This window comes from Somniosus microcephalus, chromosome 7 (assembly GCF_052327205.1).
Source record: "Somniosus microcephalus isolate GS21.2 chromosome 7, FLI_Smic_1.0, whole genome shotgun sequence".
In the NCBI taxonomy this organism is placed as follows: Eukaryota; Metazoa; Chordata; class Chondrichthyes; order Squaliformes; family Somniosidae; genus Somniosus; species Somniosus microcephalus.
In genome coordinates, this window is record NC_140993.1 from 47,317,137 (window position 1) to 47,342,846 (window position 25,710).

The 25,710-nt window shown below is 50.8% G+C and overlaps 1 protein-coding gene across 1 annotated transcript in view; it reads left to right on the forward strand.

Annotated features, from left to right (window-relative positions):
* col22a1 (collagen, type XXII, alpha 1) overlaps positions 1-25,710 on the forward strand; it is a 407,180-nt gene that overhangs the window by 23,124 nt on the left and 358,346 nt on the right. Inside the window, exon 3 of the mRNA XM_085992460.1 lies at positions 15,023-15,589. Within this exon, the coding sequence (XP_085848586.1) occupies positions 15,023-15,589 (567 nt within the window). The remainder of the gene's footprint in view (positions 1-15,022; positions 15,590-25,710) is intronic.

Consider the following 25,710-nt stretch of genomic DNA (forward strand, 5'->3'; position numbering starts at 1 on the left):
GGGCGGCCGGAGCGTTTGGAAAAAGGAACGCAACACAACCAGCACGGGCCCCGGGGGGCGCTAATTAAAGGGAACGTCCTCTCCAGTATAAAGGCCATCCTTTTTTCAGAAAACAGTCTTGTGCAACGCATTTCTGGAGACACAACAAGGAGGATAGCTAACTGGTTTCAAGCAGCAAGAGCCAGGTATTTTTGGACTCAGGCAACAGCGCTGCAAGTGGCCATTTGGAAATTAGAGTGTTTGCCAGGATTTGATGGGGGTTGCATGGGGTGCCAACGCGGAGCTGCAGCTCCATGTCCGTAGGGCTCGCAGACGCATTGTGAGAGGGGCAGCCCTGGCTAGAGGCAGAGGGGGCTACAGGCGTCGGCCACGTAGGCCTTACCCAGTCAGGCTATACCGCCAGCAGCGCTCCTACCTAAACATGAGTGCCGCGCGATGTGTTAAAAGGCTCCGATTCCGAAAGGGGGTGATTGCAGAGATCTGCCACCTGCTTTGCCGAGATCTGTGGCCAAAGCTCAGGTGCAGGACGTCTCTGTCGGTGGAAGTGAAGGTGACGGTGGCATTGAACTTCTATGCCACCGGCTCCTTCCAATACGCTGCTGGGGACATAGCAAACATCTCCCAGTACGGCGCGCATCGCTGCATCCGCCAGGTGACCGAAGCACTGTTCAGAAGGAGAAGCCAATTCATCTCCTTCCCCATGGCCCTGGAGAGCCAGCATCAGCGCGCATTGGGATTTTCCAGACTCGGGGAATTCCCCTTGGTGCAGGGCGCCATTGACTGTACGCATGTGGCTTTGCGGGCCCCTCTGGAGCATGGCGAGCAGTATCGCAACAGGAAGGGCTACCATTCTCTGAATGTGCAGCTGGTCTGTGACCACAAGCAGCGCATCATGGCAGTCAATGCCAGCTTCCCAGGCAGCAGCCACGATGCCTTTATCCTGCGGCAGAGTACTGTGCATGACATGTTCCAGGCACAGCCTCCCCCAAGAGGATGGCTACTCGGGGACAAAGGCTATCCTTTGTGCACCTGGCTCATGACCCCGCTCCGCGCGCCCAGGACCGCTGCTGAAGAGGCCTACAACGAGAGCCATCAAACCACCCGCAACATCATCGAGCTAACTATTGGGGTCCTCAAGCAGCGGTTCCGCTGCCTTGATCGCTCCGGAGGAGCTCTCCAGTATTCGCCGGACCGGGTCTCCCAATTTGTGGTGGTTTGCTGCATGCTACACAACCTGGCTATCCGCAGGACTCAGGCACTGCCACCTGACGTTGGACCAGCACCTCAGGAGGAGGAGCAGGAGGAGCATGAGGAGGAGGAGGAGGAGGAGGAGGAGGAGCAGGAGTACGTTCCCAGGAGGGAGCGACCAGGGCCAAGGGCCGCACGACGCCACCTTATTACACGGTACTTCTAAGCCCCCTGTCAGGGAATGGCCAGGGGCCATGAGGGAAGATGAATGCAGCCGCTCCGCAAGCCCTCAGCCGGCGAAGCCAACAAACACTAAGAAGAACAACCATGGAGACTGCATGAATAAAGATAATTTTTTATTACACAAAAATGAAAAGCCCTTCCCACATGAATCCCCAAAAACAATAAACGGGCCCCACAAAAAGCCCAACAAACGACTCACTCCCACAAACTGGGGAGGAGCCACTCCACCTTTATTGAAACCGGCCCTCAACGTCGGCCTAACGCAAAAAAAAAGCCCTCCAAAAGCACAACCATGGGCAAAATAAAGATGGCCACCGCCATATTAAAGGAAAGCTGGCCACACCCTCTACTGAGTGGCCCGCGAGGGCGAGACCTTGGCCAGCATTTTGCCTCCCCTGCCCTGCCTGCTGCTCCTTCGCAAGCTCTGCCCAGTGGCTGCTGCGAGGCTGGGGGAAGGCGCCTGAGGCTCAGATGCCCTTCCGCCAGATGCCGCTGGGGGGCGGCCTACACGGCGTTTGGGCCTCGAGGGGCCGTCTCCTGAGTGGCGCACCTGAGCCTGGCCACCATCAGCTGCAGCCGCTTGCCCTTGACGCCCCAGAGGGGGAATGGCGGCGACGGATGGCGCAATGTGGGCCAGCTGGCGTCTGGGATGCGCTGGCTGGTGCTGTGGCGCGGTGGCACTCGGCCGGGCCCGCACTGCAGGATCCGCAGCAATCAGCCGACGGCCGGCTTGCTGGGATGGTCCAGCGCGGCGCCTGCCCTGGCGATGCCTGCCTGAGACAGCGCGTGTGGCAGCAGTGAGTGGCCCTGTGGTCCTGGTGTGCGCGCGCATCACATCCGCCAGGGTCTTGACGGCATCAGTTAGCATGCGGCCAGTCGCGGCAGTTGCTGCCCCGAACTCGCGCACACTGGTCGCCAGCGACTCGATGGCCTCAGGCATGCGCCCCACCACGCTCATGAGCTCCGTGTGGCGCCGGTCCGAGTCGTCGGCCATCTGATCGAGCTTCCGCACCTCCTCCGAAGTGAAGGTGTCCGGACTGGAGTCGCGACTCTCCCGCTGGGGAGGAGGGGGCCGAACTAGGGGACCCTTGCCGCGTTGGTGACGGCGAGTGTGCCGAGCAGCAGCACTCCCCTCTGATCCTTCCCCCCTTTGGGGGGAAGGCCGCGGGCCACGCGCACGGCTGCTGGGTGGCTGGACGCCACTGGTCCCAGAAGCTGCATTGCCCTGCGACAGTTCCTCCAGGCACTCGTCCAGTGAGGAGGTGTCGAGCATTTCCTCCTCTCCTGCGGGACGTGACTGTTCCCCCGAAGGTCCGGCTTGCTCCTCCACCTCCTCCTGGTTGGAGGTGCTGTCACTGGCAGCCTCAGGGTCCTGGTCGTCACCAGCTGAAAGCAGGAATGCACAAGAGTAGCTTCAGAGTGAGGAGACGGCATCAGCGAGGGAGTTAGGACTGGTGGGATTCAGCGCATTGGTGGGACAGTGGCAAAGGAGGTAGCTCGGATGGGCCAGTGCGACGCGAGAGGGCCAAAAGGCGAAGTCCTTACCATTGCCGGGCAGTGGAGGGTCGGATACACCGCACGCTGTGGGGACAATCACACGGGCTCCCATGAGCACACACACGCGCTCCTCCAGCCGAGTGAGCTTCTGCAGCTTGGCGCGGCCACCCCTGGCACGGGCCTGGCGATTAAACGCTACTTTAGCCTGCAAGAGAAAGGACGGGCTGTAAGTGCGCAGTGAAGCCCTGATGTAGTGTGCACTGCCTCCCATGGTGGAATAGCTTGGACAGAGTGAAGCCCTGATGTACTGTCCACTGCCTCCCATGGTGGAATAGCTGGGCCAAAGTGTAGAGTGCCGAATGGCCATTTGATGCTCATGACTGTCCCAATGCTGCTGGCTGAGGGCTGGCCAAAAGGACTTTCAGGTCCCTTTGCCCATCATGTCAGGTGTACATGCAAGAATGAGGAGGAGACTGGAAAGGCTACTCACCCTCACAATCCTGGTCAGATCGTTGTATTTCTTACGGCATTGTGTGTGGGTCCTGGGGGCCTCGCCGGTGAACGTCACCCTCTGGGCGATCTGCTTCCAGGCTTTGGTGTAGTCGTGGTGGGTTGGATTCCTCCCACTCTCTGGAAACAAGATCTTGCGCCTCACCTCCAGAGCTGTGACCATTATGTCCAGATCACCCTCTGAGAAGCGCAGGGCACGCTGACGGGCCTTCTCTGGCGTTGCCATGACTCCCTGGGGCTGAGCAGTAGTGTTGAGGCCTCTTTGCAAGGCTGCAGTGTGCAGGGCGTGGCAGCAGACCAATTCGTCCCTTCCCCCTTTAAGAGCTGGTCGGCACCACGGGGTCTGCTGTCAGTGCAAAAATGACCGCACCCGTGCTGCGCCCCGCCTGGGCGCTATCCCTCTGGACCGCCGGCTTAGCGCCTAAAGAGAGTAGTGGAACGCCTCTTTTAGCGCTCCACCAACCTCTTAGGGCGAAGCCACTGAATTCCCGGCAACGGGGCGCTACTTTGGGGCGGGCGCTAACTTCGGGCGGGCGCTAAGGTTAGCGCCCCAAAACTGCCTATACTGAAAATCTAGCCCATAGTCTTGCAGTTGTATCATCTCTTGCGTTCCTGACATAAAGATAACAGTTTAGTTTAATAGCAGCGCTTAAAAAATTCTTCTGGTCCTGAACTATGGTGGTGGGGGGTGAGGGGAGTAGGGAGGGGTCATTTAGTTGATAGCACTCTTGTATTGACTTCTAAGAGACGCACAAGAGCAATACAGGTTGACACGTTCTCTGATTTTCCCATTCCCATAGCAGAAGCACTTTGGGGGAGAAATTCGGTTGTTAGCGCCACCGATTAACGCCTAAAGAGGCCGAGAAGTGGGGCATTAGCCAATTTCCGGGCGGGCGCAAGGCGCCTAGTGCCTCGCCCCATATTGAGCATGCATTTAGCGCCGGCGCTAAATCTTAGCACCTGCTCATGGACGCAGGCTGATTATGATGTCATTTGAGTGTGCAACGCCTTTTGGGCGCCCCGGACCGGAAATTCAGTGACGCCCCCCTCCGTAGTGCCTGGCGCTAATAGTGACAGCTTACCTGGACCTTACCAAGTTGCTCTCGGGCTGGAGGAGCGTTATTTAAAGGGGACTGGTGTGGTTTAAAAGCGGCAGCCATTTTTGGAGCACAACTTCCTCGAGAGCTACAAAGAGTTGCTGAGCTGCACACTGAGAGCCATTTGACCACTGAGCCAGCGCAGGCAGACGATCTTCAGCCTTCTGACCATCACCTTGCTGTTGGTGAGCCTTGACAACGGGGAACCTTCCTGTGGGCACTTATTATGGGGGCTGCATTGGAGGGGAACATCCTGCTGCTGAATCATCTGGAAAGGGCACTGAGATGCTGGGAGAGGGGGGCGGGCATGGCCAGACGGAGGAGGGCCAACAGACATCGCCACAGCAGACCTTACGCTGGCAGGGTTTTCCGACAGCAGTTTTCCTACATGAACATGCCGGAGGAGCAGTGTGTCAGAAGGCTGCAATTTAGAAAGGAGGTGGTGACTGAGCTGTGCCAGCTGCTTCAGCCAGATCTGCAGCCTCAGATAAGGTGCAGGACATCTCTGTCGGTGGCTGAGAAGATGCCTGCTGGCCTGAACTTCTACGCGAGCGGCTCTTCTCAGGCTGCGCGTCAGAGGCTGATCAGAAGTAGCTTCTAGGCCCCTCTCACGGAATGCTTGCTACCATTCCAAGAACAGGAATGGAACCGGTCTGATACCCCCAAGCCTGTGAAGGGCAAGATGCATGTAAATAGAAGGCATGGCCATTGTAAATGAAGAAAGTGTTTCATTACACAAAATGTGGTTCCCTCAAACATGAGAAAGCTATGGCAACAGAAAGCAAAACTAATACACTGACACATAACTGACTCTCACACCCGGGAGACTGTCGAAAACATAAATCATATTCCGACCATCTTCCTTGGCCTTGATTCCACTGCGCCAACCAAAGCATCCAATGCCCCATCAGTGAGGCGTTCCGCCCTCTGCCTCACCCTTTCCATGTCTTGCTAGGCTGGTGCACCACAGATAGGCTCCCACCGCTTTGAAGGCCTACAAGGCAGTGAGTGTGTCTGGTGATGCCAATTGACCTGCCCCTTTAAGAGCTGGCTGGCGCCACTGTGTCTCAGGGAAAGTGATTATTGACAGCACCCTTGCTGCGCCCCACCGCCGCGAAATTGGGTTGCGCCGCCAGGTTGGCGCCTTAAGAGTAGCGTGCAGCGCCTGATTTAGCGCCGCAATCACCTTTAGGGACGCTGCAACCCAATACCGCGCTAGGTGGCGCTAAATCGCAACTGGCGCTAGGCTTTGTGTATCGCCAGGACTAGCGCCCCAAACGCTGCTATACTGAATTTCTAGGCCTTTTACTCCACTCAGCAAGTCTTTCCTATGGTCCACTGTGGACACCTGGCCATATCCTGCAACTCAGAAGCACATTAACACAGTGACTGTAGGCTTTAGTCCATTTATCTTGGCCTCAGTCTAAGCTTACCTCACCAAATCACTGCTACCAAACTTACCTTGACTTCTCTCTCATTCGTTTCAACCTTATTGGTGTCTGCACTATGGACCATCGCATTGGTTTCAAGATCATAGGCGATCTATTCTTGAATCAGAAATCAAAGTATTAGCTCTACCTTCATGGCTAAGTTGGGAAATCCACTGCCCAGTATGGTACTAAGTAGTACAGACCAGGCAGACCCCAGGTTTAATCCCTGGTCTATGTTGAGTTGGCTGATCTCAGGCAAGGCAGCTGTAAGTTTACTACAGTTGCTACAAATAGTATGCTAACATTCTCTGGTTTCACAGAATGAAGCCGAATGAAGTACTACAGGACAACTGGCACCTACAACACAAAGGGGGATAAATTGGTTAGTGTCCATTTTCGGGTGTGAACTAGGTGCCACACAAATTGCACGTGCCAGAAGAGGCCAGCCCAAGGACCACCTGAAATTGGTGTTTAGGCCTGATCATAATATTTCAGGCTGTCGTGCCACCAGAGGCAGCTAGGCGGCAAACACACCAGTGAAGCTTGCAGAGAGCAGGCTAGAAGCCTGCTCCACTCAGAGCAGCCCAAATTCCCAGAAGGGTCCATTTTTTAAATTTTGGTTATGGAATGTGGGCGTTGCTGGCAAGGCCAGCATTTATTGCCCATCCCTAATTTTCCTTGAGAAGGTGGTGGTGAGCCGCCTTCTTGAACCGCTGCAGTCCGTGTGGTGAAGGTACTCCCACAGTGCTGTTAGGTAGGAAGTTCCAGGATTTTGACCCAGCGATGATGAAGGATCAGCGATATACTTCAACTCAGTATGGTGTGTGACTTGGAGGGGAACTTGGAGGCGGTGGTGTTCCCATGCACCTGCTGCCCTTGTCCTTCTAGGTGGAAGAGATCGCGGGTTTGGGAGGTGCTGCCAAAGAAGCCTTGGCGAGTTTCTGCAGTGCATCTTGTAGATGGTACACACTGCAGCCACGGTACGCCGATGGTGGAGGGAGTGAGGGCTAAAAATTCGGTATCGCCGCGCCAGGTCTTTAGTGCCCGAAATTTTGCGCTCGCCCGGATTCCCGTAGCGCCCGCCTGAAATTCAGTTGCGCCGCCCCAAGACAGAGGCGGGCGCTATTGCAGGGTTTGGCCGCCTCGTTTGGGGCGATGAAAGTCAGTTTCAGGCGTCCAGCTGCCGCTGCGGCACCCGATGCGGTGCGGCAGGCTGGGGTACTGCAGGCCTCCTCCTTCTCTTAAGGAGGAGCTGCCTGCAGCCGTGAGATCGCCGCTGGATTCCCCCAGCAAATGAGCCCGGCACCACGGAGAAGTGCCGGGCTCGCGGGAGTCAGACACCAATGCCGCGGGGGGGGTGGTGCAGGAGTCCGGGGAGGGAGGTGCGGCCAGGCGGCCGCCGGGAAAGCGGCCGGCCGCCCCTCCACCTTTATGCGCCAGCCTCTCGGAGCTGCAAGGCACCGTTTTTCAAACGCTGTTTGCGGCCGCTACGGGCGAGGCAGCCGCAACTGAATTTGGCCATCGGCACGGAATAGCATTGGAACCGGGGCGCTGCGCACACCGATGACGTCATCGGTGCCGGCGCAGCGCTACCGGCTAACGCCGATGTTAGGGACCAACTGAATTTCGGGCGCTAAAAAACTTCCGGCGCAAACCACTCTATAGCCAATAAGTGGGCGCAAACGCGACTGAATTTCTAGGCCTGAATGTTTAAGGTGGTGGATGGGGTGCCAATCAAGCGGGCTGCTTTGTCCTAGATGGTGTCAAATTTCTTGAGTGTTGTTGGAGCTGCACTCATCCAGGCAAATGGAGAGTATTCCATCACATTCCTTACTTGTGCCTTGTATATGGTGGAAAGGCTTTGGGGAGTCAGGAGGTGAAACACTCGCCGCAGAATACCTAGCCTTTGACCTGCTCTTGTTGCCACAGTATTTACGTGACTGGTGCAGTTAAGTTTCTGGTCAATGGTGACCCCCCACGATGTTGATAATAGGGGATTCGGCGATGGTAATGCCGTTGAATGTCATGGGGAGGTGATTAGACTCTCGCTTGTTGGAGATAGTCATTGCCTGGCACTTGTGTGGCGTGAATGTTACCTACTACTTATCAGCCCAAGGCTGAATGTCGTCCAGGTCTTGTTCCATGCGGGCATGGACTGCTTTATTATCTGAGGAGTTGTGAATGGCACTGAACACTGTGCAGTCATCAGCAAACATCCCCATTTCTGACCTTATGTTGGAGGAAAGATCATTGATGAAGCAGCTGAAGATGGTTGGGCCTAGAACACTGCCTTGAGGAACTCCTGCAGCGATGTCCTGGGGTTGTGATGATCTTCCTTTGTGCAAGGTATGACTCCAGCCAGTGGAGAGTTTTCCCCCCGATTCCCATTGACTTCAGTTTTACTAGAGCTCCTTGATGCCACATTCGGTCAAATGCTGCCTTGATTAGGTCCAACTTCTACCCCCCACATTTTCATCATAAATCAGGACAGGAATGAAACTTGGAAGGGGTGAAATTTTAGTCTGAGCTCTTTTAATAATTTAATTTTTTTTTAATAGAATATCACAAAACTGGAATCTAAAATACATGCTACTCTTTTCTTGCAAGCATCTCTTTTCACTTAACTGATGAAATGATGATTGCTCTGTGAACCCTTTCATCAGCATAAATATATCTGCACATCTGAAGTTACTGCAATCCAGATGGTCTGAATCTATAATTGCCTCTTCACCGCTATTTTTATTTTTTTGTTTTAAGATATTCTAAATACATACTCATTTTATGTACTGATTTCTCATTTTCTCTCCATTCCACACCTGAAGATTTGGTTCCTGCTGTTCCACAGGCACTGGCCTTCCTTCTTAATCTCACTCTTCCTCATAGTGCATGGCAGCATATTATTCAACTGTGGGGGAGAAACCTGAGCCAGATCCCGTCCCCGCCTTGACAGACCACATTTATGTACTTTCCAGCAGGGGTTACTGAGCAGCGATTCGGAGCTGGACAATTTATTCATTCCCCAGGACAGTTGGCACTGAGGCCGGTTGCGACACCGCTGCTACCTGTCAGATCAACGTTTCCAACTCAACGAGGTCAGAACCTGGGTTGTTGTGGTGGAGTGTCTCCTCCCATGTGTTCTTTTATCACACACTAGGCTGAAACACGATGTGATCATATTTAGCAAGAGTGAATTCAGAGTCTGGCTGCCAGCTTTTATTTCTGTTATTCCCTTTCATCAGTGCAGCTTGAACATGATAGAAATTGGTATGCACTGCGCCTGTTTTTCGGGCGTAACACAGATGTAAAGCATACCAATTTAGCAGTGGAACGGCCTGCGCCCAATCTGCCCAAGCCCACTGCTAAATTTGTGGGGTTCTTTTTTTTAGGTGTCCCGGGCTGCCACCTAAAACAGGCATTAATCCCCTTGAATGCGTTAATGTAGGGCCTAATGCCTGTTTAAGGACCCCTTTACAAAATTAGTTACCGATGAGTGGTGCAGGCATCAAACTCCACCACGTTCAGGATTCTTCAGCAGGCCCTAGACTTCCAGCTAAGGTTAAGTTATATATTTTTATAAAGGAGCAGAAATACACCCCAGACTCCACAGTCCTACCGATCACGCCCCTCCCCCCCCCCCCCGCCCACACTATTGCCCGCTCCAAGCCCCCTCCCGGTACTTACTTGAGGGCCGCTGCCAGCGAGGCAGGCAGGCCAACATTGACTTTTCCCATGGGGTGAGCTGCCTGTGGAGGCGCGATCGTCGCCGGCAGCTCGCCTCGAATATGTAGCTGAAGCCGGAGGACAATTTCTGGCGAACCTCAGATCTCTTGGTTCGGTTATGTGCTGCTCACGAAGCCCAAAAACGGACAAAGACTAATTTCTACCTCTGTCTCTCAAAGTGGCATTGGTCTCAGTGCATTCTGCCACCCATTGTGGTCTGCTGTTCCCAAGATTCCATAGTGACGTACAGGGCCTTGGTGAGACCACACCTTGAGTATTGTGTGCAGTTTTGGTCACCTTATCTGAAGAAGGATGTTCTTGCCACGGAAGGAGTGCAGCGAAGATTCACCAGGCTGATACCTGGGATGGCAGGAATGACGTATGAGGAGAGATTGGGTCGATTGGGCTTGTGCTCGCTGGAGTTTAGAAGAATGAGAGGGGATCTCATTGAAACTTATAAAATTCTAACAGGACTCGACAGACTAGATGCAGGACGGATGTTCCCGATGGTCGGGGAGTCCAGAACCAGGGTTCACAGTCTAAGGTTAAGGGGTAAGACATTTAGGACAGAGATGAGGAGGAATTTCTTCACCCGGAGAGTGGTGAACCTGTGGCATTCTCTACCACAGAAGGCAGTAGAGGCCAATTCATTAAATATATTCAAGAAGGAGTTGGATATATTTCTTAAGGCTAAAGGGATCAAAGGATATGGGGAGAAAGCAGGGACAGGGTACTGAATTTGGATGATCAGCCATGATCTCATTGAATGGCGGAGCAGGCTCGAGGGGCCGAATGGCCTACTCCTGCTCCTCTCTTCTATGTTTCTATGTCTATGTTTCTGATGTTCTGAGGCTGTTTTTCAATGTATTGTGACAACGTTTGAACTGGGAATGTTTATCCAAGTTTAGTTTGGAACAGAAGAAAATCTTGGACATCTTGCGATTAGACGTCTTTTAAGAGGTGCCATGGGTGTCTAAGCAGCCCCTTGACAGCCAGCATGAGCAAAGACCTCAGTGCTTAGAATTCTATCTTGCTATCAGTTGGTAGCACTCTCGCCTCTGAGTCAGAAGGTTGTGGGTTCAAGTCCCTTTCCAGTGACATGAGCACATAATCCAGTCTGACACTCCAGTGCAGTACTGAGAGTGTGCTGCACTGTTGGGGGTGCCGTCTTTCAGATGAGATATTAACCTGAAGCCCCGTCTGCCCTCTCGGGTGGATGTAAAAGATCCAATGGTATTATTTCGAAGACGAGCAAGGGAGTTCACTCTGGTGACCCTCAACCGACATCACTGAAACAAATTATCTGGTAATGATTACATTGCTGTTCGTGGGAGCTTGCTGTGCACTAATTGGCTGCCGTGTTTCCTACATTACAACAGTGACTTCACTTCAAAAGTACTTCATTGGTTATAAAGTGCTTTGGGATGTCCTGAGGTCATGAAAGCAAATATAAAATGATATTCTTTCTTTCATTCTTTCTGCTGAGAATGTATAAATCTTCAAGGTCTTTGATGTCGTGTAGATAAACTCTCCAAACCTAATAACTGTGGATCATCGCCATATACAACTTAATCTTGGGCTTCATTTTCAGTCCATGTTTGTTCTATATATGTGTTCTCAAACAGACAAAAACTGAGCAGGTCTTACTTTGTCACGGAAACTCCTCTTTATCCCGAGATGTGCCTAATAACAGGGTGCTGCATAGGCAAGTCAGTTTATGGACTGAACTCAGCTGTGTTCATTCAATGAACAGCAATGGTGGTATTTATTGTGAGCAAAGTGCCAGCTGGAACATAAATTTAGCCTTCTTCAGACCGATGGGTAGCCTGTGGCTTTTGGCTGTAGATTCAAAATAGTTGGTATTGGTCTGGAGATCCTCCAATGTTTTGGTACAACAAAGCACAATCATCAGTGAACACCATCGCATGAATGATGACTTACTTAATCAAACAGCTTTTCAGCTGTTATGAACGGGTTATATGCTCACTCCCAGGGGTCTGATATGTTTTCCTTCAGCACGGCAAAGAAGAACAGGCCAAATAAGTTGACTCCGCTGGTGGTAGAGAACGCATCAGATATTGTCACATTAATAATCCCTCTCCCTAACATCCCATCATGCAGTTTTGAATCACATTGGTCAGCACAGCCAAGATCAGCTAAGAGCTTCCACAGTGCCTTCCTGCTTACAGTGTCAAAGGCCTATGGTTTTGGCTGAGATTTTGTATACAGCTTCTTTCAACTTTGTCCACCCAGCTTCTAGTCCATTTGTTGCTGATGTGTTGTTTAATGCTGCTGTGATGGTCTCAGTGAATTTCTGACATAAAGTTGACTCACATCCAGCTTTACCATGGTTTTGGCAGCATTTTGGTAAGGATGAGAGGTGATGTCAAGAAACATCTTAAACCAGATTTGTTATTGGTCTATTCAACAGTCAGATTCAGGCATGCTGTTTTACAATGATACAGCCAAAGAGGTGCCCGAGCTTCTTAGCCTTCTCAGCTGTGGGTGGTTGTTTTCCTCAACCTCTATGGAGAAATGGAGTGCTTTTGAAGAATTTGAAGAACGTAGGTCGCCGCTCCCCCTACCATTGACGCTGCTTCCCCCTCCCCCAACCATCGCCACTTCCCCCCGACCCACCCTCCAATCTCCCTCCCCAACTGGGCTCCGATTCCCCCTCACCCTCAGTTTCTCCCTCCCCAGCCCTCTCTTAACTGAGGGCTGCTGCAGCACTTGCAGCAACCTGAACTTCATTGGTTCTTCGCCAGCTGGTTTATCGCCCCATAACAGCTTGATGTTAATGAGACCCGAGGTCCAATATCAAGGGCGCCTCAGGCCTCACCCTGTGCCGCTCCCCCACCACCCCCCCCACCCCGTGTGTTCAAAAAAGGGTACGCTCAAATTTCTACCCTGATCACTGACCAACATTCCTATCATTTATTTTCACAACCTATCTAATCCAAACTTCCCATAATCTAACCACTACTTCCTGATTTGCACTAACATATGAAATTAGAGATGAAAAAAGAACTTTAGGTCCATGAATGCTCATCCTATCCATTTCACCCTCACCAATTACTAGTAATTCTAACCCAGAGACAGGCAAAAACAAAATCAAGAGATTTACCTCATCTATTTTTCTATTCTTTTCAACTTTGGTGTCAGCCCTTCACAGTGGTTGCTCAAAACAAAAATCAGCTGCATGCCTGTTAAAGTTTTCTAAAAAAAAACCACAAGGCCAGGTCTGTCATGGATTAGTTCTTTTTATGTTCAACAACAGATTGGCAGGCTTCCCAGCCCTGGGTTCTGATCAGTTTTTAAAAATCAGTACCGGTTGGGGCTTGATTCTTTTAAGAAAGGGATTAATGTTTAAAAATGAGGTGTGAGTTGAATATTATCCTTTTAGAAACAATTTGTGGTTGCCTTTCAATTTATGTCACCAGCCTTGAGTGTTTTAACACTTTGCAAACCATGGTTCTACAGCAATGTACATTATTACACTATCAAAAAAGTCACAGAGCAAGTGCAGTTGGCTGGAAGATTACCCTTATCAGTCACCGGGACTCCTATTTACCGATCACTGTCTAGTGCCCTCTGCTGTAGGATCTACTTTGGGTGAAGACAAGATTGTCTTTTTTTTTATTCATTCACGGGATGTGGGTGTCGCTGGCCAGCATTTATTGCCCATCCCTAATTTCCCTTAACTGAATGGCTTGCTAGGCCATTTCAGAGGGCTGTTAAGAGTCAACCACTTTGCTGTGGGTCTGGAGTCACATATAGGCCTGACTGGGTAAGGACGGCAGATTTCCTTCACTAAAGGACATTAGTGAGCCAGATGGGTTTTTAAGACAATCCAGTAGTTTCATGGTCACCATTACTGATCCTAGCATTTGAGTCTAGATTTATTTATTAACTGAATTTAAATTTGGAATTTGAACTCATGTCTTCAGATCATTAGTCCTCTGGATTACTCGTCCAGTAACCTAACCACTATGCTACCATTCCCTTAATACTCCACTTTAATAATCCACCCATGACATTGACCATCCAGGCTCAAATATGAGGATTCAACATCTTCAAAGGAGGAAAGAAAATTTGGAGAAAAATTATACTCCAGAAATTGAGCACATAATCTCGGTACTTCAATGCAGTACTGAGGAAGTGCTGTACTATCGAAGGTGCTATCTTTTGGATGAGATGTTAAACTCAAACCTGTCTGTCCTCTCAGGTGGATGTAAAATTTCCATGGTGTTATTTGGACAATAGCTCTCCAATATTCATCGCTCAACCAACATCACTAGAACAGTTTATTCACTTAATAATTTTATTACTGTCTGTGGGACCTTGCTGTGCACAAATTAGCTGCTGCATTTCCCTACATTACAACAGTGACTACTTTACAAAAAGTACTTCGTTGGCTGTGAAGCATTTTGGGACGTCCTGAGGTCATGAAAGGCGCCAAAAAAAATGCACGTTTTGTACTTTCCCTGGAGCAAAAGTACAAATTTGCAGGGCTACGGGAAAAGGGCAGGAGAGTGGGACTAGCTGAAGTGCTCTTGCAGAGAGCCGGGATGGGCTCGAAGGGCCAAATGGCCTCCTTCTGTGTTGTAATCATGATTCTATGATTCTATGATATATTACAATGTGTGGACTGCAAAGTTTGATAAAGTGTCCCAAACATTTCTGCTGGAGTTTAGCCAAAGGGAAAAGGCCATCAAAGACTGAGGAGGAGTAAGGGAGTACAATACTGCGTTCCCCATGAATGGGTTAGTGCAGCTTGGCTTGGAGTCTCACAATACAAGACAACAACAAAAAATTCTACATTAACACAAACTGCTGGGAGTAAATTATCTACAATAAACCCACAAACGTGCCTTAAAAATATTCACTCAAAGCGCTATTGTTTAAAATTAAAACATAGAGCAGGACCCAACAGAGCACACGCCTTCATTTTGAAATGAAATCTTTACTTTTAACGAATAGAAATTTTAAGGTAGAATACACCTTGAAAACCACTGCTGGAAGCTCTTTTTCACTTGGGAATTAACAAGAAAACAACTTTTTTAATACTTTCAGTCTGATGAGGGCAGGCTTTAACAAACTGAAGAGGGAGGCTGGCAGTGCGTATAATAACAGCCTTCAATTGTGTCGTACATCACTTTAAGTGGACCTGCTCTCAAAAGGAGCACAAAGGAGCCAAGTGAAAGAGCCAGGCTTTCCTTTATCTTTCTGGCATCCACTGTTTCGAAGCAGCATGTTGCAGTGAAATGCTTTGGGGAGCAGTGCTGATGATTTTCAATGCATACTGTGTATTACCTGCCGACTCTGCTTCCTTCACAGGCTGCAAGAATGTCCACTATGATCTGGTCTTTCTGCTGGACACGTCCTACAGCGTGGGAAAGGAGAACTTTGAAAAGGTCAGGCAGTGGGTGGCCAATTTGGTGGAGACGTTTGATATCGGTCCAGATAAGACCAGGGTAGGGGTCGTAAGCTACAGTGACAAGCCGCACACCGAGTTCAACTTAGGTGCTTACCAGAACGTAGAGGACATCAAGCAGGCTGCGGCGAGTATCAGGTACCGCCGAGGGAACACCATAACCGGGGAGGCCATTGGCTACATCACTTTGAATAGCTTCTCGCAACAGGCGGGCGCACGACCCAATGAGCCGGACATTCAGAAAGTGGCAATCCTCTTGACAGATGGCAGAAGTCAGGATGAAGTGTTGCCGAATGCTACCTTGGCTCACTCCGCTGGCATCAGGCTCTTTGCCGTGGGTGTTGGTGATGCCCTTAAGGAGGAACTGGAGGAGATCGCCTCTGAACCCAAATCAGCTCACATGTTCCACGTTACCGATTTCAATGCCATAGATAGGGTCCGAGGAATACTGCGACAAAGACTGTGTCAAAGTAAGTACTTACTGTTTGTTATGGGGTGAAGCGCATCAGGCAAGAAGATGTTACCCGAAGGTTTTGGAAAACCAGATAAATTCATTTACCTAATGGGCTTCATGCGCCTGTGAATTTTTTGATCATTCATTTTTAGATGTATGTAACTGTACTCATCCATGATTTAAAGTAACTATGTCAACCTGCCTGAGGCAGAGAAGTATATGTGATTGGACAAGCAGAAGTTATACTTGGCGGAGGGTATCCTGCTGCAGCTCCCCGGTTTGATGTGACACAAAATCGGTCAGCTTCTGCACAGAGCCAGCGGGCAGGTTAGGCTTGTTGGAGGCTGGGGGAGGGGATGTGGGAGGGGGGTGTGAATTCTGGGGGGACAGCAGTGGGCCGGAAGAATGCTCCTCCTGACCCCTCGCAAAAAAATGATCAAATGTAACAACTCACCTTATCGGACCGACCGCCCGCGGTGCCTTTAAGGACCGCTGGTTGTGCAGCTCAATGCCTGGAAAAACCGTTCCACCCCTTTCGCCACGAAAATTGCAAAAACTGGTGTGGGACCTGCATTTGCATATTTAAACAGGCTTCCACCTGTTCTGGGTGGGTGTGTCTGACACCGATTTTAAAAGCCTGCCTGAAATTTGAATCCGTCCACAAATTGGCTGTCCAAGGTCCCCACCAGATTTTCCTCTGCAGTCGTCCATTTTTCAGGTGAGATACGCAGGGCTGGCAGTTGAAAATCCCTTCATGTGTCCCTTTCGAAAGTCTGCTGTTTAAATCGGCATTCGTAATCGGTAAACATAAACAAGCAAAATTGCCAAGTCGGCAGCAGGGATCGTTTATATTGGCAAATTGACTTGTCTGGACTCCTGTGCATGCGTGAAGGGAAGCTAGATAAGTACATGAGAGAGAAAGGACTAGTAGGTTCTAGTGATAGCGTGAGATGAAGTAAGGTGGGAGGAGTATCATGTGGAGCATAAACACCGGCATAGAGCTTTTGGGCCGAATGGCCTGTTTCTGCGCTAGAAATTCTATGTTGCTGTCTGTGTGTGCACTTGCTGTTGACCAGATGTGCACTCCCACTATGCCCCCTCACCCGAAACAAAGACTGTTGCAATTCCCAGATCAGAGAATTATATATTTTTTACACTATTATTCGATGGCGATAGAACATTTGTGAGAAAGAAACTGTTTTGCTTGACTTTTAAGCTGTTGTTCTGCAATCTTCATCAGCAACACTTCAAAAATGCACAATGATATAAAAAAGAAGTTTGTTCTTTTTTTTCCCTATTGGAACAGATTTTGCTCTCATGGGTTGAGCAGAACTGAAGGTTTGCGCTGTGAACTTGCAAGGTCCAAGCTCATTTCCCTTGTGTCCTTAAAGCTCTCAGCAACTTGCTCAGGGAATTTCTTTGGGGCGTCTCCTGCTCCACCGCTGTCACTTCACCGAAAGATCGGAGGGTGGGAAACTCCATCTTTATGCGCGCAAATGAGATTTCGCGCCGAAGTTACAGCGGCGGAGCGGAAGAAGCCCCGAGGTAATTAAGCCCCCTGAATTTCATGCCAGTGGGCTGGGCTGGGGCTCAGATTCAGGCTCAAGAGGTGAATGTATATAATGCGCTTGAGCCACTCCACCAGCCAGTTACCAAAAAAAGAAGTCTCGTCGTGTCTGGAATAAGTGAGGTGATGCAAAATATTTCTGCCCATGATTTATTTTAAGTGCTGCACAGTCAAAGGATAACTAATGACAGCTCTTTCCATTTTCACTGGCTGAAAACATCTAATTATTCATGAAACTAGCAAATGACTTGAAAGAAGTAATTAAAGGGCACCGTCTTCATCTCCAAGGCGATAGCAGAGGCAGGCCAGCCGTGAATCATTTTTGACTCAGTGATGTCAGGCACATGGAGTGTGACGTTCTCACAATCCAGTGCTTTCATGTGGATTACTTCACTCATCGGGTATTTGGCAAAGGAAGAAAACAGGTTTGCCAAATGTATTTCGATCAAGGCTGTGCCTCTTTAATTATTTTAGAACTCTGGCAAGACGCTTGGACCATGAATGTGCTGAACGCTCAAAGCTGATTAGAAGGAGGTGCAATATAAAGGCTAGAAGGTGAATCTGTGGTACCAACCCAACACTGGCCACTGTACTCACTAGTTCTGCACTGTTTCACTGTCCTGGTGTTGTAGAAGTTTAGACAATCCCTGAATACTGTAATGTTTATAGTGTAGGGGGTTTCTCTTGCTCTTTCTGGTCTCCTGCCAGGCTTCGTGCAATAATTACCCTTGAGTGGTTCGACCCACTCCCCCCTACGGTTCTAGACCTTGGACTTAGGTGCAGAGAACAGTAGTGCAGAGAAAGAACTCAATAGACCAGGTTGAATAGCACGAAATGGATGCTTTTATTTTTAAACAGTTTGAAGCATTACAAAATACATATCATAGGCACAGATTAAAGTTACTACAATCATGCACAAATTTATGAACTTGACTCTATGGAAATGGGGAACACACGGCACATCGAAAAAGGGGAAACACATTACGATTTCCCTTAACTCCCTCCCCTATACCTAAACTAAGTTTCGACCTGGGGAACTTGGGATCATGCTCACCACTCTCGAAATCGCGAGAAAGGGGGGTTCGCAGCCTTTTTGGCACCGCTTTCCGTCGTCACGTGGATTTGGAAACTTCTGGCGCAGTCGATATTCTCTCCTTCCTCGAGGCGGTGGGGTAGACCCAGCCTCGATGAGCGCTCGTTAAGGTTGAGATCCACCAAGTCAATTTGGGTTCATGGAGCAGACCCAGATGCAGGCTATGCACTTGGGAGAATCTTGTGGCATCGATCGCCGGTTCTCCAGAGGGTTTCTTCTCCGTCGGCCTGGGTCGTCGATGATCTCCCGACCCCAGTACCCGGGCCACCCTCGTCGTCTTCTCGTCGTGGCCGAGCCTTGTTTGGCTGAACACCGACCACGTTGTCCTTTTACCGAAACCGTCCGTCTTTAAAAAGACGAAAACGTTTTCATCGATCTGCCGAAGTGGAAGAGGCGCCGATCCGGGCACCGTCCGCCCTTCGTTCGTTCCTCGTAGAAGAAAGTTCTTGAAGAAAATGGAAGCCTGAAGTCGCCCAACAAGAAAGCCGTGGCAGTGAAGAAGAAGTTGTTCAAGTAACCCGGAGTCCGAAGTTTTTTAGCTGGACTTTCAATCCATAGTTATACTCTTTTGGGACAGTCTTATCTCCCGCCAAATCATAGTCCTGTCTTTGTATTAATTTTGGCGGGCAGAAATCTCTGCAGGGGCGCTTTGTCTTGTAACGGAGCCGGTGATAACTTAAACTGGCCTTCCTGGCCGATAATGTCTTTCAATGTCTTTTGCATTGTCACCGTGGCTCGGTTCGCATATTGATCGGTCCGGACATTTTCCTTGATGGCTGCTAAACGGTTTTTCCTTTGTACGATAAATGGGTATAAGTGTTTTTACATTGTCCGCCCATATCTTGATGGGCCCCATCCTGTACTTATAATCCATTGAATATGTATGCTGTTGCTCTGAGTTTCGGTTCCCAGAGATTGGCTTTCGTGGGCTCACTGTCTTCAATCCACAAGCCTGTCTGGCTTGCAGTAACAGAAATAAAATGGTTCATAAACTGATCACGGGGCCTGGCGGCCATTTTGTATGCCCTTTTATCAAAGGTTTTTCTGTGCAAGCTTACTTTGGTCAATAAACAGTCTTAATTTTATCCAGTTTTCTTGCGTGATTTTTGCTGAAAATTGCGAATCTTACAGGCCCCCCTGTGATACTGATAGCTTGCTTAAAGTATCAATAATCCTTGATGAGCAAATTTTCCCTGATTCCCCACATCCAAACATTCCTGGCACTTAACTATCTATGCCCCTCACGACACATGCAGTTCCCATTTCCGGAGAAAAATGAAAATTACCTCATGCACATTTGGAATCATAGACAGCAAATCTTAAACTATAACACCTTCACCTGTCAGATGGGCAGGGGTTGATACCCTTTTGCGCCATCTGCATGCATCTTTTATTAATCCAAAAAAACTTAAGAACAACTAATAACATGACAATACTTATTTCCTTATAACCCAAAACAATCAAAAAAAAAAAAAAAAAATTTTTTTAAATGGTGGGACGCTTAATCTTATACTAGCAGCTTAGAGTGGGGTATCTGCTTCCCCCATCTGCACATAGCGTTCTCTCCATTCTCTTGTGTTCTCGTGCCTCTGGAGGCGTTTGCCTCTTTTGCAATGCACGAAGAGCAAAAATATCACAATCAAAACCTGACATACTACTAGGATATGGGATGCTATTCTAATCCAGGCGGGGACCTCTATGTTGGTGAACAAGTCCCACCATGGTGGGATGGTTATATCCAATATGTCTTTTCCTATCTCTAAAGTCTTCTGCTCCAGTGTATAGAAATGTTTCTGCGAAACTATAACGGCTTTTAAAACCTTGGTGAGGTGTTCGGGAAGAGGGGGAATGACATAACCAAAATGCGCGACAAATCGTTGTAAGTCTGTGAAATTCTCTTTGATAGTGATGTGTACAGTGGAGGGCGCAGGAATGGGAACAATTCGTTGTTGTGCCACTTGAACCTCGGCCCTGGGTTTGAAACAGAAACTGCTATCACCGACCGAACACCACTCGTGTTGTCCATATCGGTACTGAGGCGCTGCAGTGGTGACGCAGTATGTCCCACCCCCGATATATGCTACCTGTGGGGGCACATGGTCCTCTGCCATTGCCTCCATGGTGCAATTCACCGGCTTCGCGCTAGCGGTTCTGAACCCGCACTGTGGTTTCAAAAAGGTATTCAAGTGCTGGGGACACAGGATGATGTGTGCTCCCCGGCTCCGACATCCCGAGAGGTCGGTGCCTGTCATCGTACGCTCCCATCTGATGACGTAAGGCGGGACCACTGCGTAACGAATGTGTGCGCCCCCCTGAATGACTCCAATGTTCTCTACTCTGTATACCGGGGCGGGCTTTGCTGCGGGACCCAACACCGGCATTCTTACTACTATTCCCATAATAGTGTGATTCGAATGTCCGCAGTCCACTGGAACTGGGTATGCTTCTGCGGCTAGTCTGAGCTGGCACGGGCTTAATGCATTCTCAAAAGGGTGGAGCGCTTGCAAGTGCTTGTTGCTGATCCAGGACAGGACCAAACCCTGTTTTAAATCCTCAAGATTACTGCGGCCCTCGCCCAATAACCACGCCCCGTACAGCACACAGGCCTCGTTTTGCGCAGCTTGATCGGACGCATTCCGATCCTCCTTAATGAGTGCATTTACCGTTCTCGCGTGTTTCTCCAGCTCAGCAATTATGTCCTTAAAGTGTAGTGTCATGGCCTGGTCCTCATGCAACTCAGAACCCACGACCTTGTTTTCGTCTGTCAATATGTTCCTTAACTGGGCTTTTAAACCGTTGATCTGTGTCTGCAGTTCCACGTTATCTAGAGCGTTGACAACAGATGTCCCGGTATTAAAAGCAGTGAATATGTCATTTACAGTACCCCTTCTTTGCCTCCCGACTCGATCCAAAACTTCTGGCAGTGTGGTGTATAATTTGTCTCTGTCGATGTCGGCAAAATCAAATTCGTAAAATTGTCTAAACATACTGGTTAACAGGACCTGGTATAATTGTTCCGTTTCTTTGGGACACCACTCCGGCAATCTTACCTCAGTGAGATTTAAAATCACTGAGGCCACCGCGTAGTGTACCCCTGGTACAGCACCTGACCGGTGGGTACCAATACTAAACCGTTCCCGGGTCCCCTGGTGGTGGTTGGGCACCCTCCTTTCTGGGCTAGTGCTACCGGAAGCGTGGGCAGGGGCTTGCGTGGGCGGGTGATGAGTTCAGTGGCGTTCACCGGAATAGGGGAGTATGGGGCTCCGCACGCTCGAGTGCTAACATCCCATCTCATCCCCTTCCCTTCATCCTGCCACTGCCTCTGGAAGAAGATGGACACGCCCTTGGGGCAGACGCGTCTCGAACCCCACATACAGACATATATTCCCTCATCCGGTTCCCACCATTTGTCCCAACACACACGTAATTGTCCGTGAGTTCCCGTAATAGTCCGATGGGTATTATTACCCAGTCGCTCCCACTCGACCGTAGAGTTTCTCATGTCCTTTCCCAGCTTTCGTAGCCACCACCATCGCCTTGGTGGTACGTTCCCATTGCACACCAGACAAATCCTCTTTCCCACAGTGACGCTGACTCTGGGCGCTAGGATCCTCACTCGAGGGCACGTTAATGAAGTCTCTTGGTAGGCAAAACCGAAATTGCTGGAATATTCCGTAGAATTCGTTCCCAGCCAACCTGGCCATCTCCCTTGGTGGAAGTAGGTGGCGGTTTCCTCTACCTCTCGCTCCCCCGTCCCATCCATTGCGATGGGGGCCGTGTCCCCGGAGCACCCGAAAATGATGACGTCCTTGGTGCGGCCTCGGTAGGCCCACCCGCACCCGATCGCCATGAACGCGACGACAATCCTTTCCATCGTATCCCAGGTTTCTGTAACCAACAAAATGATGTAGCCGGGCTCCCGATAGGTGCTGGCCTAAATTAATTGGACGCGCGGGTTCCTGGACCCCGCTCCCTAACAAACACACATACCGGGCAGACTTCAAAATTGTACTCTTAACACCATATACTTTACATTCCTTAAACTATGACCATAATTACCTATCTTAACTTATGTACAGCGCCGCCCTCCGTGGGGCGGCTTTCCGAATCCCTGTGAGGTCTGTCGTGTGCCACACCCTGCGGTGGGGCTGCATTGATCTTTGGCCTTGATCCCCCGCAGCCTGTCGCTGCTGAACGGGGATCATGTCTTCCTGGGGCTGCTTTAAACCGTGGTTGGGGAGGATGGGGAGAATCTGGCCAAAATTTTCTGGGCTGGGGCGCTCGAGCTGACCTACGAGGGGCTGCTTTGGGTTGGGCTCCCGGGGCCGATGGACCTGGGGTCGTGACTGTTACCGTCACAGCCTGTGGTTCCTCCACAGCTGCCGGCTCCAGCTCCCCTTCCTCAGGCTCCGCCCCCCCGGGGTCGGGATCTGTGGCTTCCGACTCCACCTCACCTGTCCCTACAGGTAACGAGTCTTCACCCCCACTCCCTACCTCCCCCAAGCTTGAGTCGAGGGCGGGACTGCCGTCCTCTGACTCTTCCTCCTCCGTGATTGGGTCTAAAGCGAGGTTGAGCTGTTCGGGCTCTCCCCTGCCTAAATCCCATTCAAAAGATGAGACCTCCCACTCCAATGGGATGGCCTCTCCCTTCACGCAGGCTACTGCTCCAGCCTGTGTGGTCTGTGACTCTGTTACAGGCTGAGGATCTTTGTTCTCAGACCTGGTCCCCTTTGGTGGCCCTGGTGTACCCGGTTTAAACAGTTTACACTGGTTGATGTGAAACCATTTGGTACGTCGGGGCGTCTTCACTGCATAAACCATGGGGCTGGCTTTGTCTATAATGCTGTATGGCCCCATGTACAGTGGTTCAAAACTCCCTACCCTGGCGTAGTTTCGGACCATGACCTGGTCCCCGACTACCCACTCTTGTTGTTTCCGAGGTTCCAACAACAGTTTATTTCCCTGGTGCTGTCTTCCCATGTTCCCAGCCGCCTGCCCATAAATCTGTCTCAGGCGCTCCAAGAGGGTTTGGGCGAATTTGTCCCGTTTCACCTCTCGGAGCTGGCCCTCAGTGAGCACCGGGGCTAGCACATGGGTGGGTGTTCGCATGATCCTTCCAGTCATTAACTCGTGCGGGGAATACCCCGTGCTTTTGGACTGGCTGGCTCGGATCCCCATGAGGACTAAAGGCAGGACCTCCGCCCATTTCTGGGGCGAGCCCATTGTCTCTTTCCTCAGCTTTTCCTTGAGGGTCCGATTCATACGCTCAACAATCCCGGATGACTGGGGATTGTATGCTACGTGCCACTTTCCCTCAATGCCCAAGAGCCTGAGGGCGTTCTGCATTACTTGACCGGTGAACTGACTCCCTTGGTCGGACTCTACAAAACGGGGGAGTCCCCACCGTGAGAACACTTCCCGAATCAAGATCTTAGCAGTACCCAGTGCCGTAGCTGTTCTGCACGGGAAGGCTTCTACCCATTTGGTGAACACATCTACCAGGACAAGGCAGTACTTATAGCCTCCCTGGGCGGCGGGCAGGGGCCCTATGTAGTCGACCTGAATCGACTGCCATGGTCCCTCTACCCTCCTGATGTGCCCCATGGGCACCTTCCTTTTGTGGGGGTCTGGGTTGTTAGCAGCACACACAAGACAGCTTGCGCAGAACTCGCGGACATCGTCCCGAAGTCCCGGCCACCATCCCGCCTGCTCCACCCGTTGCCAGGTGACCTCAGGTCCGGGGTGTCCCGCTCCTGGACCCTCGTGGGCCAATTGCAGGAATTCCCTTCGGTGCTGCTGCGGCACAACCCACTGCTCCTTTCGGAACAGCATACCTTCTTTGACTGTGAGGGCTGCCGTACTGTACGGACCTTCTACCTGTTTGCCCTCTGTGATGGCTTTTAGGACTGCTTTTAGGGCGGGATCCAGGGTTTGGACGGTCTTTAGGTCTGGGGGCGGTGTCACCCCTGTGTTCCCGGGAATTCCCTCCCTGCCTTGGATCGCCGCCACGGGTCCGGGTTCGTATGGGTCCCAGAGAATGCCGTTGCGGGCACCCTCCCTGGCTAGCGCATCCGCCTGCTGGTTGCCCTGACTGCGGGGTTCTGTAATGGAGTGAGCCTTCACCTTATGGATGAACACCTCTCCTTTCTCCCCCACAGCTGCTAGGATCTTCTCCAGCAAGGGCTTAACTGTTAAAGGCCGCCCGTCCGCGGAGGTGTACCCGCGTCGGGACCAGATGGCGAGGTACTCCGTACACGAATTGCACGTGAACATGCTGTCTGAGCAAATCGTGTATGGGGTTGGGAAAATCTCGGGGTGGGTAACCACGTACGCCACCGCGGACAGTTCAGCCTGCTGCGCGCTCATAGTGCTGGGGAGCTTTATTGCCAGGGCAATGTTTGCCGCAGGGTCATAAACTCCACACCCTGTGAGTCGCTTGCCGTCAGCTACAGTGCTAGAACCGTCTACGTAGATCTCGCGGCCCGTGGGATGTATCCCGGCCCGTAAACCTATGTTAACTTCCCATACCCCTTCTACGGAACATTGATGGGCTGTCCCGGGATATGCCATATTGGCTGCGAGCCTTGGCGCGCAGAGGCCTTTAACTTTGAGATCCATCTGGGAAAGGAGGAGGGTCCAGCGCGCAATCCGAGCGCTGCTTACGGTCCCATCCTTAATCCTCCCGTCCAGAAGCATCTTCGTGGGGGTGTGATGGGTGAGGAGCGTAATGGGAGAGGTCCCTGTGAAGATCACTGATCTGTTCACAGCCCAATGCGTGGCCAGGAGATGCCGTTCGCAATTGGAGAAACTCCTCTCCACATCCGTGAGCACCCTGGAGGAATAAACTACTGGTCTTAGCTTGCCGTGCCGCTCTTGGAGCAGTACTGCGCTCAGGCTGTCCCCACTAGCGGCTACCTCCAGAAAGAACTCCTCTCCCCCATCTATGGCCCCTAGGGCTGGCGCGGTCTGCAGATCTCTTTTCAACTTCTCGAATGCTGCCTGGCACCCCTCGTCCCAAGACCACTCGACTCCCTTGTGTAAGAGTCGAAGTAGCGGGGCCGCTGTGGCAGCATAGTCCTCGATGAAATCTCTGCAGTACCCGGTCAATCCCAAAAAGGACCTTACACCCGTTACTGTGTTGGGAATCGGCAGATCTTGTATAGATTCCCGTCTGGCCTTATCTATGGCTCTTTCCCCAGCGCGGATGGCCAGACCCAGGAATTTAACTTCCTGCTGGCCGATCTGCGCTTTCTTTGGGTTTACTTTGAAACCCTTCCTTTCTAACAGTTCCAACAATTCGGCTAACAGTGGGCCGTGCTGCTCCCTTGTATCTGTGAACAGGAGTAAGTCGTCCACATACTGCACTATCTGGTTGGGCTGGCTGAACTCTTTCAAACTCCCCGCCATACACTGATGGAAAATGCTGGGGCTGTTGTGAAAACCCTGTGGTAAGCAGTTCCAGGTGTACTGTTGCCCT